The 15,173-nt window shown below is 41.3% G+C and overlaps 1 protein-coding gene across 1 annotated transcript in view; it reads right to left on the reverse strand.

The window, feature by feature from the left end:
• The window catches only part of tm9sf3 (transmembrane 9 superfamily member 3), a 153,997-nt gene that overhangs the window by 88,177 nt on the left and 50,647 nt on the right, over positions 1 to 15,173 (reverse strand). Inside the window, exons 4-6 of the mRNA XM_043678647.1 lie at positions 12,440 to 12,600; positions 6,036 to 6,113; positions 4,165 to 4,296 (exon numbers count right to left, since the gene is read on the reverse strand). Of these exons, the coding sequence (XP_043534582.1) occupies positions 4,165 to 4,296; positions 6,036 to 6,113; positions 12,440 to 12,600 (371 nt within the window). The remainder of the gene's footprint in view (positions 1 to 4,164; positions 4,297 to 6,035; positions 6,114 to 12,439; positions 12,601 to 15,173) is intronic.

The raw sequence follows: 15,173 nt of genomic DNA on the forward strand, positions 1-15,173 counted from the left end.
GGTCAGGTGAATTGGCCATATTAAATTGCCTGTAGTGTTAGGTAAGGGGTAAATATAGGGGTATGGGTGGGTTTCGCTTCGGCGGGTCGGTGTGGACTTGTTGGTCTGAAGGGCCTGTTTCCACACTGTAATCTAATCTAATCTAAACTTCCTAGTTCGGCGAACATACCCACAACCACAGCACTGTTGGGAATTCCTCAGAACACGCGCTCTCTCTCTCTCTCTGGCAGGCTGTTTAGGAGTGCAGTGGGTTGGGTAGTAGTGAAGAGTGGATGCGTGCAGTGAAGTAGAAAGTTATCCAAATTAACCCAGAGAAGGAAACGTCCACAATTCTGGTCTCCCTGCTATAAGAAAGACGAGGGCAGCACGTTGACTCAGTGATTAATACCGCTGCTTCTCAGTGCCTGGGACCTCTATCTGATTCTACCCTTGGGCGACCACCTGCGTCGAGTTTGCACAATTCTCCCTGTGTCTGCGTGAGTTTCCTCCCACAGTCCAAAGCTGTGCAGCTTAGGTGGACTGGCCATGCTCAATTGCCCATAGCATCCAGGGATGGGTGGACGAGCCATGAGAAATGCAGGGTTACAGGGACTAGGTAGGGAGGTGGGATGCTCTTCTGAGGGTTGATGTGGACTCAACAGGCCAAAGGACTTGCTTCCACAGTGTAAGTATTCTATGGTTTCTATGAAACATGAAAGGATTCAGAAAAGCTTTACAAGGATATTGCTAGGAATGGAGGGACTGAGCTATAGAAAGGGGCTGAATAGGGTGGGACTTGTTTCTCTGAAGTGCCAGAGACTAAGAATGATCTAAAAGAGGTTTATGCAATCAGGAGGGGCATGATAGTCAAGGTCTTTTACCCAGGGTACAGGAGTCTAAAACTGGAAGGCAGAGGTTTATGGTGAGAGAGGAAAGATTTAAAAGGAACCTGAGGGGCAACTTTTTCACACAGAAGATGGTGTGTGCGTATGGAACAAGTTGCCCAGAGGTGGAGGCAGGTATAATTAGAACATATTGTGATGATACTGCTACTTTAATAAGGCATCCTTGGCATTTTTGTTTCCAGAGAGGTCATAAAAGACACAGTCTGTTTGAAGGGTTTTAGGGCAAATTTGATTGTAGCTAAGAGATACTGCCCCAGGCTTTAAAGTTTTAAAAACTCACTTGCACAATGAACGGGGAGTGGCCAGTTCTCCCAACTCAGCTTTTCTCTGATTTGGTTTGGTTTTTGGCATTCTGGCTACTCACTGAAAGCAGTCAGGCAGTCTTAAAGCTGCTGGACCCAAAGAAACAGGTCAGTACTGACCCTCCTCTCTCTCTGACATCTCTCCTGTAAGACCATGTGTTTAATTTTACCTTTAGCACCAAGTGGTGTTTATGGGGATTGTTGCAAGTATTTAGAAGAGCATCATTAAGTCTGCATAATCTGTTGAGTTTCTGGATAGGTTAAGTTATTCTGTATTCTGTTCTCTTTGTGTTTCATTTGGTAATCCAGTAAATAAACTGTTTTGTTTAAAAACAAGTGGCTTGACCAGCTCCAACCACCAGAATATGTGTAACACCTGCAAAAAACAAAGTTAGGATCTGCGCTACTTTGTTGAAATGTTTTGAGGGGGTCTGGCCTGGTACATAACAATAAAGCAGCATCTGGACAGGTACACGAATAGGAAGGGTTTAGAGGGATATTGGTGAAATGCTAACAAATGAGTCTAGATCAGTCGAGATTGGTGCAGATAAATTGGACCTAAGAATTGGTTTCCATGCTGTGTAACTAAGGCTTTATTCGCTTCTGACTATCATTGCGCTGTCAACCCTCATGCTTCAGTTTCCAATGAACAAGGCATATGCATTAATGGTGAGTGGAAGAGTGTGGGACACTGGCAGGAAAGGTGCGATCCTGAGACCATGACAATATCAGATTGCTATTCAACTACCCTCTGGGATGACAAGTCCACTGATCTTAATCAGGGGAACTACACAGTGTTGTTGGGTTGGGTGTACTGGGATCAAATACAAGAGGGTCATTATAGTTTTATTCATATCAGGCTTTTCTGTAGTTCTTTGACAAAACTGGAGGCTTATTAGACTACTGTACTTCAGAGGATAGTTCAAGTCAACAGCCTGCAATAGCAGATAGATCACACAAGGATAAGAATGCAAATTTCCTAACCTAAGGAACATTATTGTAAAACCTATCTGATTCACTAATGTAGAAATATCACAGCCACTCTCACAAAACCAGCTGTTGAATTCCAGAATTTTGAAAACAGGAAACATAACCAGGTAATAATCTCATTGTTTTAGAGTACTTCAGAATCCTACTCAAACATTTGGGTTCAACAAGGATGTTCAGGTTAGGTGGATTAGCACTGATAAATTGTCCATAGTCCCCTGGGATATACAGGCTAGGTGGATTACCCATGGGAAATGCAGGGTTACAGGGACAGGGTCTGGATGGCACGTTCTTTAGAGGGTCAGTGTGAATTTGATGGGTCGAACGGCCGACATCCACACTGTTGGGATTCTATGAATTGGTAAAGAATTAAACTTACATTCAGAAAAAAAACTGCAATTGGAAACCACATTCAGTCATGGTGCCCATAGAACCAGCACTGATTGTCGTAGAGACCCATCTGATTCATTAATGTCCTTTAACTCAGTTGATCAGACTCTCAGCAATGTGGAGGACTCAAACACCCTCTGATATGGTCGAGTAAATCACTCAGCTCAAAGGCAATTAAGGATGGATAACAAATACTTGTCTTGCCAGCAATACCGATATCCAAGCAAAAATAAAAGTAGCTAATGCATTTAAATTCAGTTCCTATCATGTCAATATTTATTCATCAAGATCCCTGGATTTCCAGTTCAATAACAAGTCCACTACATTTACTGGTCAGAGTATTGAGTACAGGAGTTGGAAGGTCATGTTGTGGCTGTACAGGACATTGGTTAGGCCACTGTTGGAATATTGCGTGCAATTCTGGTCTCCTTCCTATCGGAAAGATGTTGTGAAACTTGAAAAGATTTACAAAGGATGTTGCCAGGGTTGGACGATTTGAGCTATAGAGAGAGAGGCTGAACAGGCTGGGGCTGTTTTCCCTGGAGGCCTAACGGGCAAACTTTTCACACAAAGGGTGGTACGTGTATGGAATGAGCTATCAGAGGAAGTGGTGGAGGCTGGTACAATTGCAACATTCAAGAGGCATTTGGATGGGTATATGAATAGGAAGGGCTTGGAGGGATATGGGCCGGGTGCTAGCGGGTGGGACTAGATTGGGTTGGGATATCTGGTCAGCATGGATGGGTTGGACCGAAGTGTCTGTTTCCATGCTATACATCTCTATGACTCTATGACTAGTGTGCACACCTAATCAAAGCTAAAAATGCTTTTGACATAACCTATTTTTGGCTTCCTTAATAATTTTAGTCTTTTCGTTATTCTTCTCTATTGATTTGTGGGCTCTTCTTGGTAATCATGCCTTTGAAAGGCTTTTAATTAACCTTACTGAGTAAAATGATCAGTACCACATGAAACCTACAGAAACTACAGTCAAATTTATGCTGTAGCATCTCTTCAGTTATTACAATATCACAACTAAACATTAGTATTAAACTACTGATTGTTTTAAAAAACAACAAACAAGTGCTTTGGCAAAATAAAATATGCACTATTTTTCAAGTACAAAATGAAAGTTTGTGGATTTATGATAAATTGTTGTTCAAATAACATCTTCTGCTCTCAGTATGAACAGCGAGGGCACACAAATATTTTCAGTCCAACTGGGAAGATTTGGATTATTCATTTCAACAAAGAGCTTGCAGAAAGGAGTAACTCCCAGTCCATTTGAAAAGTTACTAAATCATCATCATGGGGCATAACATTTGATTTTCCAAGATGTAAAGACTCCCAGTGACCAGCAAAATGCAGATCGCTTATGAGGACAAACCTCATAACATGAAACCACACAGGCAGAAACCATGCAGATACGTTTTAAAATTTGGTTATCATGTGCTATCTAAAGGAATTGTTATCAGAACGATACAAAGCAGAACAGCTTCACAATTCTTTCAAGCCTCAAGCTATTCCCATTTCCTAAGAGATCAGATCAATCATCAGTGTGAAAGATAATCGTCAAAATGACCATCATTGAAAGTCCTTACCATGTCATCCATTTCTTCTTCCTTACTATACCTAGCGTAATCCTTTCGTAACGTGCGCATTAAAATCATGGAGACCAATCCAACCAGGAAAATAACCATCATGAAAGAATTGAAGATAGAAAACCAGTGAATCTGTCAGCACAAGAAAGGTGACATCTTAAGAACTTGTAATGTTAATTTCACTTTACAAAACTGATAGAATCTAAATGCTTTAGTGATTCAAGTCTTTTACTCCCAGCTTCAATGTACTCTTCAACTAACAGAGGAACTCCATAGAAGAGTTAATTTGCAAAGGTGAATTTTACAACTCAAAACACTGTTCAATAAGGTAAACATTTATAGAATCACTCGTTGCAGTGGCTTGGAGCGACCAGGCTAAATAATTGACCAAAGATTCCAAATTAAACTTTTAGCCTGTGTGAAGTTCAACTCAGCAAAGTAAAATCATCTGTGGCACCTAGAAAATGTGCTCCTGGACATAGATTATTCTGGGGGAGGCACAGCAATATCAACTATCATTATTAAAAACTATGGCAATACCCAAACACTGGACACACAAGAGATGAGGACAACCAACCTTCAGTCAATCTGGCTGGAAATCAACAGCTTCAGGAGAGGAAAATGGAAACATTAACAAAGACATTAGAAGACTAACAAAAATTGTTACACAGTATTTTGCTGATTTACAATTAACACCAGAAATTTGAGCTAACCTAGCTATTAAATAAGTTTACTTTATCTAAATAAATATGAACCAATGACATGATTCATAGTGCGCTGTGGCAACTGGACAAATGTTTACCAAGTATCAGTGGAAATAAAAGATACTTAATATGTAATAAAGTTTATGCTGGACAATAAATGTTAACTGAGAACTAATGTACCAATTTTATTTTGTAATGCAATTTTTTCCAGTCTCTCACTGTTTATAGCTTCCTGGGTATTAGATGGGGAAAAAAAGAAGGCCCACAATATGCTTATAGTGCTTCTAACATATGTCAACACTCAAAATACGTTTTATTTTTTATTAAGTATCTGTTTAGTGATTCAATCTTTCGCTGCCAAACATATCTCTTCAATTAACTGCAAGAAACCCCCTCAGAAGAGTAAAAGTACATTCAAAGTTGTGAACAGCAATATATTATTGCCTGCATTATAATGTCCCAGCAGAATGAATTCTGTCAACCAAGCTATTATCCACTGATCCCACACTGCATAATTGTGTCAGGTGTGGTTCACAGTTAGCAGCACTCTCACCTCAGTCACACTGTTGCTGAGTCTTGTGTCTTAGATTTGTTCAAAAAAAGAAATCGAAACGGGCATTCCACTACCGTACAGGCAGGATGCACCCGTTCAAGATGCTGTCTCAAAAATGAGTGACTAAGCTGAGGCACTGTCTACTTCCTCGGATGAACCTAAAAGATCCCTTGCACTACTTTGTAAAAGGGTAGATGAGTGTCCAGCCCAATTTTTATCCCTCAAGTGCCACAAGTTGACAATTGCTAACTTTTACATTGCTGTTGGTGGAAACTTGCTGTGTAAAAATACAAAAATTGTTGTATTTCCAACACTACGAAAAAAAAATCATTGCCTGCCAAGTAATTTGCGATGTTCTGGGGACGTGAAGAGTGCTATGCCACAGTAAAAGTCCTTCAACCACAGCCTCGAGCTCATTGCAAACAATGCTGTGAAAGACGGATGATCATTAAGACTTATACTAAGGCCATGTGCAGAAAATCGACAACAACTCTTAACAGTCTAGTCATTCAATTGGTTAAAAGCATGATACAGCACAACATATGTCATATCATCAGATTCAAATTATAATCTATAGAAAGTTAGAATATAGTAATTTTAAAAATGCAACATACTCTGTGCTGGAAGAAGGATGGGTCAAGATATTTATCAAATCGATCCTCAAACTTCACATCTGATTTCTTCCATTTCATCTAAAAAGCAGAAAAGATAAATTAAGGAAAACAGAAAAGAGCAATTGACTTGCAAACAATACACTGTGGCACACAAGGTTCAATTGGCAGAAATATTATGAGAAAGGAGAAAAGCTTTGTTTGAGCATGACAGTATAATTTGATTTATCTGGTCATGAGGTTTTACAATATGGATTAACCAAAATTGCATGTACATATAAATCTTAAATGGAATAGTTTTATAACAATTTAAATGCTGCTGCATTGTCAAAAGATAACTTCATGACATTTTTCCCCTCAAGTGACATGCTCGCTTGGTTAATTGGCAGATTTAGACTGAATGCAGCTAGGAATTTTAGCCAAAAATCGATTAGAACATTTAGGGTTATTGGGGCAAAGTATACAACCTTCTTAATCTTTACAGCTATCCATGCAACTCTTGAAATCCAAATCTTTCAATCAGAGCAACACAATCATCTAATAATGGGTAAACCAGCAATTCGAGTTTGTGGGGAGTTCCAGTGAGCAACACATCACCGTCACCACCAAACACAGCCTTGTTACTTAGCCATAATTGTTTCAAGATTTCAAAATGGGAGAATCCTGGCGTGCATGTCCACAGATCCCTGAAGATGGCAGAGTAGGTTAATATGGTAATTAAAGTGGCATATGGACACAAGCCTTTATCTACTGAGATGTAGATCATAAAAACACAGGTTATTTTGGAGCTATACAGGTCTTTGGTTGGGTAATGTGCACAATTCTGGTTACCACATAAGAACAATCTGATTGCACTTGAATGGGTACAGAGGAGAATCACCATGACATTGCCTGGGACAAAGCATCTTAGTTATGAAGAAAGACTGGATAAGCTTGGCTTGTCTTCTCCAGAGCAGAGAAGGTTGAGGGGCAACCTGATAGAGGTGCATATGATTATGAGTGGCATGGACAGGGTGGATATAAAGTAGTAGCCCCCCTACTTGGGTTGATGGGTCAATAACAAGGGGGCAAACGTTTAAAGTGAAAGGCAGGTGGTTTAAAGGAGATTTGAGGAATTTGTTTTTCACCCAGAAGCGGTGGTGGTTTGGAATGCTCTGCCTGGAAGGGCAGATGAGATAGGTAACCTCACAACCTTTAAAAAAGCACCTGAACTGTCACAACATTCAAAGCTACAGACCTCATGCTGGAAAGTGGGACAATATAGATTTCGTGTACTTTTGGCAGTAGACTCGAGGGGCAAAGGACCTTTTCTATACTGCATGATTCGGTGATTCTGAACTGCAATCCTCTTGGGTAAAGGTAATTTATTCAGTGGCCAAACACATTAAGTTCACATAAATTAGTGCCATTGAAGTATAAAATGTCAGTGAAAACGCATGAGGAAATCATTCTCTAAAATTCCTGTAATAGTTTGCTTCTTGACACCCACTCTAGTTCCACTCAGTGGAACTAACATAAAAAGTTAACTATTTCCTGTCCAATCAGTAGGACAGACCAAGCAGAGTGGCAGCAGGGTGGTATACGTTCAGTCTCTGAGAGTCCTCAACATTGATTCCAGACTCCATCAATTCTCATGGCATCAGGTCAAACATGGGCAATGAAATACCTGCTGATTATCATGCTTCCACTTGCCCCCTCAGCTGATGAATGGATAGAACAACAAACGAAGAATGCATTAGCAGGCAACACTATTGCAGATACACACTGGATGGTGCATTTCAATGTTTATCAGCAATAGTGGCTTAACGGCAGCACTAATGATCAAGCTGGTCTAATACTAAAGGACACAGCCGCTAGACTGGGTTTACGGGAGATGCTGAGAGAAAAATATACTTTCCCTCATCCTCTACAATCTGCATTCTCCCAATCGCATCTGTTCGTTATAGTATCAGTAAGGGTGACTGCCACACAGTCCTTATGGGGACAAAGTCTTGTCTTCACATGAAGGATACTTTCATACGTATTTTGTGGTACTATCACTATGCTGAATGGATTAGACTTCAAAACAGTTCTAGCAACTTAATACTGGACATCCACTAGGCAATGTGGGCCATCGGGGCAGCACGGTGGCTAGCACTGCTCACTCACAGCGCCAGGGACCCAGGTTCGATTCCAACCTCGGGGTAGTGTCTGCATGGGTTTTCTCCAGGTGCTCCGGTTTCCTCCCACAGTCCAAAGCTGTGCAGGTCAGGAGAATTGACCAAACTAAATTGCCCATAGTGTTAGGTACATAAGTAAGAGGGAAATGGGTCTGGGTGGGTTACTCTTCAGAGGGTCAGTGTGGAGTTGTTGGACTAAAGGGCCTGTTTCCATACTATACGGAATCTAATCTAATCTAAATCAGTAGCAGCATTGTACTCAAACAATCTGCAATCTCATGGCACAGCATAACACTCACACTAACATTACCATCACTATCAAGTCACAGGATCAACTATGCTTCATTGAAGAGTGCAGGAGCAGCAACCTTGGCATTAACCTGGTGAAGCTGTAGAACAAGATCCAATCAATCATTTTCAACTGTTCATCAATGACCTTCCTATCAAAACAATGCCAGAAGTAACAAAGAGGAATCATGAGGTCAGAGCAGTAGATGTGACCTATATCGACTTCAGTAAGGTGTTTAACAAGGTTCCCCAAGGTAGACTGATTAGCAAGGTTAGATCTCATGGAATCCAGGGAGAGCTAGCCATTTGGATAAAGAACTGGCTCAAAGGTAAGAAGACAGAAGGTGGTGTGGAGGGTTGCCTTTCAGGCTAGAGGCCTGCGACTAGTGGAGTGCCACAAGTATCTGTGCTGGGTCCACTACTTTTCGTCATTTATATAAATGATTTGGATATGAACATAGGAGATATAGTTAGTAAGTTTGCAGATAATGGGGCAGCACGGTGGCTCAGTGGTTAGCACTGCTGCCTCACAGCACCAGGGTCCCAGGTTCGATTCCAGCCTCGGGCGACTGTCTGTGTGGAGTTTGCACATTCTCCCCGTGTCTGCGTGGGTTTCCTCTGGGTGCTCCGGTTTCCTCCCACAGTCCAAAGATGTGCAGGTGAATTGGCCATGCTAAATTACCCATAGTGTTAGGTGCATTAGCCAGAGGGAAATGGATCTGGGTGGGTTACTCTTCGGAGGGTCGGTGTGGACTGGTTAGGCTGAAGGGCCTGTTACCACACTGTAGGGACTCTAGTCTAATCTAATCACACCAAAATTGGAGGTATAGTGGACAGTGAAGGCTAGCTCAGAGTACAACGGGATCTTGATCAGATGGGCCAATGGGCTGAGGACTGGCAAATGGAGTTTAATTTAGATAAATGTTGGGTGCTGCATTTTGGAAAAGGAAGTCTCAGCAGGACTTATATACTTAATGGTAAGGTCCTAGGGGGTATTGTTGCTGAACGGAGACACCTTGGACTGCAGGTTCATAGCTCCTTGAATGTAGAGGTGCAGGTTGGTAGGATAGTGAAGGCAGCATTTGGTCTGCGTTCCTTTATTGGTCAGAGTATTGAGTATAGGAGTTGGGAGGTCATGCTGTGACTTTACAGGAACATTCTGGTCTCCTTCCTATCGGAAGGATGTTGTGAAACTTGAAAGGGTTCAGAAAAGATTTACAAGGATGTTGCCAGGGTAGGAGGATGGGGAGAGGCTGAATAGGCTGGGGAGCTATGGGGAGAGGCTGAATAGGCTGGGGCTGTTTTCCCTGGAGCGTTGGAAGCTGAGTGGTTACCTTATAGAGGTTTATAAAATCATGAGTGGCATAGATAGGATAAATAGACAAAGTCTTTTCCCTGGAGTGGGGGAAAAACTAGAGGGCATAGGTTTAGGGTGAGAGGGGAAAGATATAAAAAGGACTTCAGGGGCAACCTTTTCACACAGAGGATGGTACGTGTATGGAAACAGCTGCCAGAGGAAGTGGTGGAGGCTGGTACAATTACAATATTTATAAGGCACCTGGATAGATATATAAATAGGAAGGGTTTAGAGGGATATGGGCCAAGTGCTGGCAAATGGGACAAGATTAGGTTGGGATATCTGGTCAGCATGGACGAGTCAGGCCAAATGGTCTGTTTCCATGCTGTACATCTCTATGACTCTATGACCAGGTAGGATGATTACTGAAACCAATGCAAATGTTCAGCACCATTGCTAATTACACAGATGCTGAAACATGTCCAATTCAGCAAGACCTAGACAATATGCACATTTGGGCTGAGAAGTGACAAGATGCATCAGGCCACACATATGCAAAGCAATGACCATCTCCATTAAGAGACAATCTAACCATCGTGCCTTGACATTCAACAGCAATACCACTGAATTCCCAACTGTCAACATCCTGGGGGTTACCACAGACTAGAAACTCAACTGGACTAGCCTTATAAAAACCATAGCAACAGGAGCATGTCAGAAGCTCTGAATCCTGCAGCAACTCCTCACCTTAATTCCCAAAGCTAGTCCACCACCTAAAAGCGCATGCCAAGAATGTGATAGGATACTCCCCAGTTTTCTCGAAGACAGCAACTCCAAGAAACACTTCAGATTGACAACACCAGGGACAAAGCAGCTGCCACTTGATTGGCGTAATACCCTCAAACATTAACACCCTCAACTACAACGCTCAGTAGCAGTGAATGACATTCGTAAGATGCACTACAGAAAGTCAACAAGTTACCTTGGACAGCACCATCCAAACCTAAGGCCACTACCAGCTAGAAGAATAAGGGCAAGCTCTCCCACCTTTGCACTCACTATTTAGGCATGGAAATACACTGTTGTTGGATCAAAATCCTGGAACTCCTTCCCGAATGGTGTACCTGCACAAAATTGACTGCAGCAATTCAAGGTAGCAGCACATCACCCGTCTCCTCAGGGGCAACTAGGGATGGGCAATAAATACTGGCCCAATAATGTGTGTTAAAATTCATCTTGAAGAAGGAAACAGTGGTAGAGGCATGCAGAGATCTGGGGAGTAAATACAAGACTTTGGGACCAGAAGATGACTCCAGTTCCCTGGTGATTACCTCACTGTCACTGTTTTGGCAAGAACAATTTATCAGCAAGCACAGAAGAGAACCAGCCTGTGATGGAGGAGAACCTCCCCACACATTCCGCCTACTCTTCCTTTAGGAAGGAGACTTATCTTCCCATGTGCACACATTGTAGCTTACTCTGGGCATTATGGTACTTTTTGGGAGCCAATTTGCCTACTGACTACATGTATTTTGTGCTCTAAAAGAGTTGTGAACATCAGTTTGCAGGGACAAATTTATTAAGATCAATGTGGACAGTTTAAAACTGTGAATGATGATCTTACCAATTATAGAGTGGCACGGTGGCTCAGCGGTTAGCACTGCTGCCTCACAGTGCCAGGGACCCAGGTTCGATTCCCACCTCAGGCAACTGTCTGTGTGGAGGTTGCACATTCTCCCCATGTCTGCATTTCCTCCCACAATCCAAACCTGTGCAGGTTAGATTGGCCATGCTAAATTGTTCATAGTGTGCATGAGTCAGGGTGCATTAGCAGGCGCATTAGTCAGGGATAAATACAGGGTGGGGAGGGCGAGTTGGTCTTCGGAGGGTCAGTGTGGATTTGTTGGGCCGAAGGGCCTGTTTCTATGCTGTAGGGAACCTAATCAAATGAAAACGAGGTGACATACATGTAAAGTAATAACATTAGCACTTACATTTGGGGGAAAAGGAAAGCAGCATGTTGTCATCAAGGAAATTAATAATAAACCAGTGAAAGAGAACTAGCAAAATTAATGCAAGCATATCAACAGTAGAACATAAAATACCAGTTCTAAACACTGGCAAATTCTCAGAACCAGATGGCTTTCATCTGAGAGTTTATAAGAACACTGCAACTACCCAATGCCTTTAAGATGATTTTTAAAAAAGTCCTTAGAATGTGAATTTCTCAGATTTGACTATGATTGAAGCAATAACAATAAAGGTTAAGGGAGATTAAGATGTTAATGGAATAAGAGAGTTATTAAAATGATTAAAAGCAGTGATAAAATGGGATACTAGTAGATAACTCATACACAAGACAATGCTGGCATATTCTTTGAATGATTTAGCCGCCTGTTTTTATTTCAGAGTACCGTGATTAACTTCTGTAAAAATCATAAATTACAAAATAAAGCATTGTGTGTGTTTTATTTCACTCTGAAAAAACAAAAAAAGAGAAATTGCATTCTGGAAATCCACAGTCAAAAAAACATAACATGAATGATCAGAGTTAACCAATGATTTCCACCTGAAGTGTTAACATGCTTTCAGAGTTCATTGTATTCTCAGCATTTTCTAGCTGAAATTGTGAAAATAATTTTCTTACAATAAACAATACTTACAGAATATGACATTGCGATTTTTGTGTTTGGTACCAGCTTGACCTTTCCCTCACTGGTCAAGTTCACATCCACGATTCGATTGCCATTGTAGCCAATCTCAAGTTTTTTGTAAGTCCAGAGGAAATGATCCTCTCCATTTTCATCGGCTTCCCCTACGATCCCTGCATGCAACAAAAAAAATAGTATTATATAAGTTAGAAAACAAGCACTTTCTTCTTTGGAGAATTTGAAATTTCTTGAACGCCTAATAGTGCTTTCTAAAGTGTAAATAATTCATAATATCAAATGAGTAAGGGGACCTCCAATAACAACAGTAAATCTTCAGACCAGTAAATACAAAGTCCAGCAGCGTATGTTGCAGTAACTGATCTGAGTGCAAACAGCAGTTGGATAACCAGAAATGGCATCATTACAATGGGCAATGGTTAGAAAAGGCAAACAAAATTCAGCCAAAGTTCCACCCCTACTTGCTAGCCAGCAGTAAAAGTGGATGATAAGTGAACATCAGGCTGCACTTAACTATGAATTAAAAGCTCGGCAATACTCATTGTCTAAAAATGCACATGGGTGAACCTAACTGCAGCAACACTTTAATAGATTGCAGAAGAATGGTGCATTTGTGTACACTTATCCCATGATTCTTCTGCACTCCAATGTTAACATTTCTAATTAATGTTATGTTCACAACAAAAAATGTCTTAATGAAGGAAAGATAAAGCTGACATCAGTAACATAAATCAATTAATTACATTCTTTATTTTGTGCAAAATGGCGTTCACAAAATTATTGTCCTTCAATCACTGAAATGTTGAGAAAGATGAGACGCTAGGGTCCGAATATTTGAGATTTCTGATAATTAATAATGTGTCAGGAGGCAGCATGTGAAATTACCACACAACCGCAAAGGCACAGTCAACAGACTACCTTTCCCAATGAGAGTGAATCATTCTCTCAGTTGACTGTCATTCATCATATCCTGGGTCAACTCGCACAATCTACTTAATTAATTGAAATACCATACATACACGCTCCATGAATGTTACACAATTCCTTGAAGAGGTAACATGAACACGATAAATGGGGTGAAAGCAGAGGATGAAGTATACCTGGACTTTAGAAAAATCTTTGACAAATATGGAGATTATTGGATAAAGTTACAAAATAGAGAATTTATAAAGAGGGGAGCCAACAATTAAGAACTGGTGTGAAGTGTCAGGGATAAAGTTTCAGAATAGTTGGAAATGCTGTCCATCAATGTTCAAATCTATAGTCACTGTGTTCATTGAGTAATTTACTGGATATAGGCTGAGTGGATAGAGTCAAAATTGGTTGACAAGGTAAGTTATAGTTAGGTATTACGAGAAAAAGGTGACATTGTCAAACCTTTTCACCGTCTTCACTAAGACACGCTCCCAAGAATATCAGAGACAGAGTCATAGAGATGTACAGCACTGAAACAGAATCTTCAGCCCAACTCGTCCATGTCGACCAAATATCCCAACCCAATCTAGTCCCACCTGCCAGCACCTGGCCCATATCCCTCCAAACCCTTCCTATTCATATACCCATCCAAATGCCTCTTAAATGTTGCATTTCTACTAGCCTCCACCACTTCCCCTGGCAGCTCATTCCATACACGTACCAGCCGCTGTGTGGAAAAAGCTGCCCCTTAGGTCTCTTTTATATCTTTCTCCTCTCACCCTAAACCTATGCCCTCTAGTTCTGGACTCCCCCACTCCAGGGCAAGGATCTTGTCTATTTACCATATCCATGCGCCCCCCCGCCCCCCATGATTTTATAAACCTCTAAGGTCACCCCTCAGCCTCCGATGCTCCAAGGAAAATAGCCCTAGCCTATTCAACTATAGCTCAAATCCTCCAACCCTTTCAACATCCTTGTAAATCTTTTCGGAACCCTTTCAAGTTCCACAACATCTTTCCAGTAGGAAGGAGACCAGAATTGCATGCAATATTCCAACAGAGGCCTAACCAATGTCTTGTACAGTCACATGACCTCCCAACTCCGTACTCAATACTCTGACCAATAAAGGAAAGCATACCAAATGCCTTCTTCACTATCCACTTCTCAAATGGAACAACAATTTACAATCAGAGGAAGGGTATTGATTGGTTGACAAGTGGACTCTGATTGGCAGAGATGTTACTATGGAAAATGCATCAATGCATCATAGAGTCATACAGCATGGAAACAGACCTTTCAGTCCAACTTGTCCGCACCAAAAGGACAGCTCAATCGGACCTCGTCCCATTTGCCAGCATTTGGATTCACATTCCTCGAAATTCTTCCTATTCAAACACCCATCCAGATGCCTTTTAAATGTTACATCATTAATTACATCACAGCTTACCCACAAACCTTTGCTCGAAATCAAATCTGATGAGTCAAGATTTGCCATGTGGAACGCACCAAAGAATAGTTTTCCTTTTTCTTAGGCACAATGCATGAACATGTTCTTTCTGCTTGCGAATATATATAAAGTTGCTTTGAGCAAACATCAGTGAGCCACACTGTAGTGTCATTAGTAGTACTTTTATTCATTCATGGGACAAGTCGCCCTTGAGAAGGTGGTGGTGAGCGGTTTTCTTGGACTGCTGCAGCCCATGTGCTCTGAGTAGAATCATAGGTAGACAATGCCATGGGGGAAGGAGCTCCAGGATTTTGACCCAGCCAGTGAAGGAACAGCGATATACTTCTAAACCAGGCTGGTGAGTTG

Source organism: Chiloscyllium plagiosum, chromosome 38, assembly GCF_004010195.1.
Source record: "Chiloscyllium plagiosum isolate BGI_BamShark_2017 chromosome 38, ASM401019v2, whole genome shotgun sequence".
Taxonomy (NCBI): domain Eukaryota; kingdom Metazoa; phylum Chordata; class Chondrichthyes; order Orectolobiformes; family Hemiscylliidae; genus Chiloscyllium; species Chiloscyllium plagiosum.